This window comes from Polyodon spathula, chromosome 1 (assembly GCF_017654505.1).
Source record: "Polyodon spathula isolate WHYD16114869_AA chromosome 1, ASM1765450v1, whole genome shotgun sequence".
Lineage (NCBI taxonomy): Eukaryota > Metazoa > Chordata > Actinopteri > Acipenseriformes > Polyodontidae > Polyodon > Polyodon spathula.
Window position 1 is genome coordinate 23,308,689 of NC_054534.1, and position 6,000 is coordinate 23,314,688.

The 6,000-nt window shown below is 35.0% G+C and overlaps 1 protein-coding gene across 1 annotated transcript; it reads right to left on the reverse strand.

Moving 5' to 3' along the window:
* Positions 1 to 2,763: 2,763 nt before the first annotated feature.
* Positions 2,764 to 3,777, reverse strand: LOC121315761 (growth arrest and DNA damage-inducible protein GADD45 gamma-like). Its single transcript, XM_041250147.1, has 3 exons — positions 3,644 to 3,777; positions 3,313 to 3,523; positions 2,764 to 3,200 (listed from the first exon to the last, which is right to left on the reverse strand). Exons 1-3 carry the CDS (start codon positions 3,739 to 3,741, stop codon positions 3,087 to 3,089), a joined length of 423 nt encoding a protein of 140 aa, XP_041106081.1. The 5' UTR covers positions 3,742 to 3,777; the 3' UTR covers positions 2,764 to 3,086.
* Between the last annotated feature and the right edge of the window lie 2,223 nt (positions 3,778 to 6,000).

The following is a 6,000-nucleotide window of genomic DNA, read 5'->3' on the forward strand; positions in this document are numbered from 1 at the left end:
CCTTGGGCGTGGGATTAGAATCCCTGAGGATTGCTTTTTTTGTTATTATGGTTCCTGGGATGACTCGAGATACAATACAAATTACTGTAACCATTACCAAAATATCGAAAGGCCCTAAATGTATTTCCACAAGTCACTTTAATCTTTGCAATGCACTGTTTTAACCAAATATTTCTCAATTTTAAACAAACAACATAAGAAATACATTTTACGTGTATGCCTATGTGTGTGTAATGATGTTTACTGCATGCACCAATCTGGCCAAACTTCCGGAATCAAAGGACTTTGACATCTGTTTGCTTGCGACTACAAATAGTTTGGATGCTTTCATAGGATTTCAAACTACCTTATTTTAGTTTGCAGAACACACCCTATGTAAGTGCAGCAGACTGTGCATGGCACATCACTCTTTTGCATTTGTAAGTTTAGAGTATACTAACGACTGATCACGTGCAACTGCCACTTGGTGGATCTTTTCTTCAAGTTGGGGGATGGTGACATGCTTGTACACACTTTATAGGTCCATCTAGGACTATGATACTTCAGAAGAGACTTTTAGACTACAGGAGTACAAGACTGCAAGTATCCTGCTACTTAACATTTGCATATTAGGAAACCGCCTTTATTTCTCCTGAAACTTCCACCTATATAACATAAAGAATGGTTTTGTAGTGTAAAGCAGTATTTATCAAACCATTCGACATAGCTTATACCTTGTTTTTGTGAGTCTAAATTAAAGGTAATACAATTAAAATAACCACTAAAATATAATCTGTCCTATAATATTTATATTTAATTCTTAAACATGTAGTTTAATAGCGTGGGCTACACCAGTCAGCATAAGATTGTACAAAAGAAAACGTTTAAATCATTGCAATCCATCAATCTTTATTTTATATAGTGCCTTTCATAATGGATCAACTTCACAAAGTGCTTTACAGGATGCAATAACAACAAGAAAATACATAATTCATAAAATACAGAGAAATGCATAATACATGATATATAGTAAAAAAAATTAAAAAGCATAATAAATTAAATACAGCAGAAAGTGCATAATACATGATAGAAGCATAGTAGCATAATACATGAAATAGTAACAGCAACACAGCAGCTAATAGTCGATATCAGGCTGGCTTAAAGAGCATTGGAAAGCAAGAGAGAACAGAATCGATCACCTACCTGTTTTACTTGCCTTGTGAAGCAGACAGACGGTTCATACCAAGGTGCCCCAACTTTCCAGATTGAGTGGGAGCTGGTATACCTGAAAAGAGTGTACTTCAGTTTGAGGTCTGTGTGGAGACTTTTCAGAGGTATGCAAGAAAAAGAGAGCTGTGGGAGAAGAAGCCCTGGAGTAACTAAGTTAAAAACAAGAACAAGAATAAAAATGTAAAACAAAATATCAATTATAAACTGATTTACTGCTACTCATGTCACGAAATTGTGAAATACAAGGAACAAACAAAAAAGCTTGTTTTTGAAAGTACTAATGTGCAAAATGTATTTTTCAAATATTCAGTTTAAAGGTTAAAGATTTATTTCAAAATGAATTATAAGCACCACCGTTTTTTAAAAGAGGCCAATATATCACACACTCCTGGGGTGTGCATCATTTATTCTAAGGCCAGTGGCTGCAACATGTCTGCATGAATTCACTTCATTGTTTTTTCATAATGATGTTATAATAATAAATATATAAGCTTAACAGCAGATACCTGGTGAGTGCTTGGCTTTTTACGACATTCTGTATAAAATAAATATACCAAAAATGAGATCAATGGGGATTAAGAACCCACATGGGATAAAAAACTGATAAAAAAAATATGCTAATTCAGAGAAGAAAAAGTAATCCTTAGCTGTATCTAATATTGACAGCTGGTTTTAGGAGACCCTTTTCCATTGTGCTGCTGCTTAGCCAATAATAATCTTACTAAAAACTGGTGAGATATTTGACTGTACCACAATAACTACTATGGTATATGATCCAAATATTGTGCACAGCTAGTGTGCATTTGTAAAGAGAAAACACAATAGCCAATGGTCGCACGGTGACATCTGCGGATTAGGACAATTGATTCATTTCCTTTACCAAAACGGCTCCAACTGACACTGGTTTTTGTTCAAGAAGGGAGAGGGTGTGCTTTCTGCAGTATCTTTTTAGCTCTACATCTTACATTACATACTGTAGATGGCTGTGTTTATAGGTTATTATATATAAAAAAAAATTGTATAGCTGAAATGCAGATGCTTACACTCAAGACGATGCTGTAGTGCTGACCCTTGTTTGCAGTTAAAACACATTGTATGTATTGATATGCTATATAACTAAACAATTCAAAATATACCCTCACTCACACTCCAGAACGTGTCCTTTATCATGCTGTTGTGTACCAAGCATGCATCAGATCATGTCCACATAACCCTACTGGACTGGATTATTGATGTTCAGGAAGGTGAGGAAATTGAAACACAACGGGGTCTATCACTTAACCACTACACTCGAACTCTAATAAACTTTTGTGGCACCAAAGCAAAAGTTCAAGACAATACATGTTATATAATGAACATATGCAAACGTTGACACTACAGGACACAAACGTATGCATTCAATTTTTATTGCAATTTACAGGCACAGAAAGTCTCTTATATAACCTATATATCAAGTAATTCAACATTATATCATGACAGATAGTTGCCTGTTTTCTTTTTACAGTAGTGCTGATCATTTCATTTCATTCAAGAGTTCACGTTCTTTTGTGTTTCACATATTCTCTGCATTAGTCCTATTTGACTCGTATTCCTTTGACCGCTCTCCACACAGACCCCACTCAAGAGTACTCCCCCACTCTTTTCCATGGTATACCAGCCCCCACTCCCGCCATAAAGTGGGGGGCACCTTGATATGAACGGTCCACCTGCGTCGCAAGGCTCTGCAAAACGCCTGTTACAGCGACTTCCCGATGCCGCATCTGATTCCTCAACAGGATGATCCACAGACTTCAGGAATTTGATGGGTAACCCATGTATTCCATGATGATAATTAAACGAAGGTTACGCATCCCCAACAGGAGTTGACGTGTCTCAGTTCAACACTCAGGGAGTGTGATAGCAGGGACCCATTCATTGAAGCCGCGACACTCACCATAGGACAAGCTCAGCTTTTCCAAAGCAGGGTCTTCAAACGTATCTGCACTTGGATTCTGTAACAAAACGGGGATATCATTTAGTGTTTGTTATATTAAAAAATAACAATAAAAACGTTTCACATTATAATCCAATTACAAACTAAAAGGTTTAATAAAAGATACATACTGTGACAAGAATGCAATGCACGTCTTCAGGTTCGCCACACTCAGTATTGCCCAGAATCTCAGCCAGTCGCTGGGTGTCGTTCACTCTCACGATGTCTATATCGTTATCAAAGCAGAACGCCTGGATTAAGGTGAAGTGGATCTGCAAGGCGATGTCGCATTCGTACTCCTCATCAGTGGCCAGAACACAGAAAGCCACGCAGTCTGGATCACTGCAAAAGAAAAAGCAATAGCAAGACGTTAGGGTTATAATAGTCTATATGCATGGCTGTAATATATAGTTTTAACATCGAAATGCAACGTTAAACTAAGAAACAGAAGTGAATACTTACACATTCCCTTTCGCAGACTCGTACACTCCAACTGTCAAACATTCCTCACTTTTAGCGGAAACCAGAAGCTCCTCCAATGCTTTCCCAGCACACTGCATTCTGAAGTTATTATTTGTTTAATAATATTCAAAAAGCGCTCAAACCCAAAGCATAGTTTGTGTACATCACCTCAGCACTGGACCCCTGCATTATACCGTAGACTCAAAACTACTCCACCCTCCGTGGGCTGGGTGTCCCGTTGCACAATTTGTTGATTGGCTCTAGCAGATAAAACCCAAGTAATTATTGCGGCTGGCGTCACTGATTAGCATGTCTGAAGTCTACTTTTGTTAACTTTATGGGACGTACTTGATACAGAATATGTAATCATTACAAAATAGAAGATATCATTTCAAATACAAGTTTCCACTTGTAGCAAATACTGCATTGCAATACAATCAACGTTTCTACATCAGCTGTATCCCCCTGTTATTATGGTACATCACATTGGAAAATGTATGCAGACAGAGTTGGATGTGTGACAAGGATAATGACACAAGCTAGTTACTTTGCATTTGTCAAGATACAGGACAATTGTTAAAGTTCGGCATGTGGTATCTGGGATCCTAAATTTTTTTTTTTCGGCAGCTCTGCTCCACCTGTCACTTCTTTCTTGAAATTGGGGGAAGGTAATATTTGTATCATTTTTTGTTCTAACAGCAGAACAACAATCGACATAATCAAAAATCCACACAAAGTGCATAACAGTGTATTTATAGTAAGATCAATTAGTAGCCTGTTATTAAAATAAGCTCTCCAACACACACACACACACACACACACACACACACACATATATATATATATATATATATATATATATATATATATATATATATATATATATATATATATATATATAACATCATAGCTTGGTGTAAAAAAAAAAAAAAAAAAAAAAAAAAACCTGCTAACCACACTGGAAAAAGAGAACTTTGTTCAATACTGTCCATAAATTGATCATTTAAACACCAATATAATCACTAGCCATCAGCCTTTGTGATGGCCAAATGAAAACACAAATCCTGATGACATTTTTAATTGTAGCCTAAGAGTATATCAAGCCAAATTATCATTTAGAGATATCTCAAATTGTATTTTAAGATATCTTGAAATATTTAGAGATATCGGTAAAGCTTTTCAAGATATCTCAAATTGAATTACAGATATCTTTAATTGTACAGTTTTTTAAGATACCTACATTTAATTTTAAGATATCTGTAAATCAATTAAATGAAATAGATATCTTAAATTGATTTACAGATATTTTTAAATAATATGGAAACCATATGGATTTTGTAGCATGGTACGCCAAACTGTCGTTTAGAGATATCATAAGATTGGGGTTTTAAAGATTATCTCTAAATCATTTGAAGATATCTCGAAATAACGATACCTTCAAATATTTAGAGATATCTGGAAATTATTTAGAGATACCTTAAAATATTTAGAAATATCTATAAATTAATTTTGAGATCTCTAAATTATCATTTGACTTGAAATATAAGAGATTTAAAATAATAATAATATAAAAAAACATTTTTTAATATTTAAAATTTAATTTCGTAGTCTACTTGTTTAGGCCTATTTAATGAAGTCCTCATAATTATATCAAATTCTATACCGTGTCTTTTTGCATGGCCAAGTCAGCCCTATACTATTGTATTGCGGTTTAAAAAAACAGATCATCTTCGATGTAGTACTGCCATCTAGTGGCCAGAATTATTATAATCACAATTAATGAATTCAGAACCCCAAAATGACAGCAGACTCATCACATGCAAAATGCTGCTGCTTTCACATGCAAAATGCTGCAGACTTATTATATTTCTTAAATTGTTCGTTTTACTGGGTACTAACTATAGTGTTCAGCAAATGTAACCAATTTGTACTCTTACAATTATTTTAAACATTTAGTATTATCTCTATCTTACCAACTATATAACTGTACAGAATGTACTCCAACTTTACTCTGATAGCCTAACATCTGTGTGCGCGTGTGTGTATGTTTATAGATGTGTGTGTGTGTGTGTGTGTGTGTGTGTGTGTGTGTGTGTGTGTGTGTGTGTGTGATGTTACTAAGGCTTCGATTAAATCAAAATTATGGCATCACTGTAACCATTATAAAGTATAGATATGATGTAGCCATAAACTTTTGTTCAGGCTTAGGTGATCTCTCCTGTTGCGTATACATCCAGCAATGTTACATTATATCATGACACGAGCACGTTTGTGTTGTCAGTTCATTTAATCAATTCGTTGTATTTATATCGTTTTTGTCAATGTAAACAAATAGTTTGTAATCATATTACTTTTTC

Coding starts and splice junctions, on each gene's coding strand:
- LOC121315761 (XM_041250147.1), bottom strand. CDS start 3,741: ATGCAGTGTGCTGGGAAAGCATTGGAGGAGCTTCTGGTTTCCGCTAAA. Junction 3,524..3,643: donor GAGTCTGCGAAAGGGAATGT/GTAAGTATTCAC, acceptor TTTCTTTTGCAG/TGATCCAGACTGCGTGGCTT. Junction 3,201..3,312: donor TGCATTGCATTCTTGTCACA/GTATGTATCTTT, acceptor GTTTTGTTACAG/AATCCAAGTGCAGATACGTT.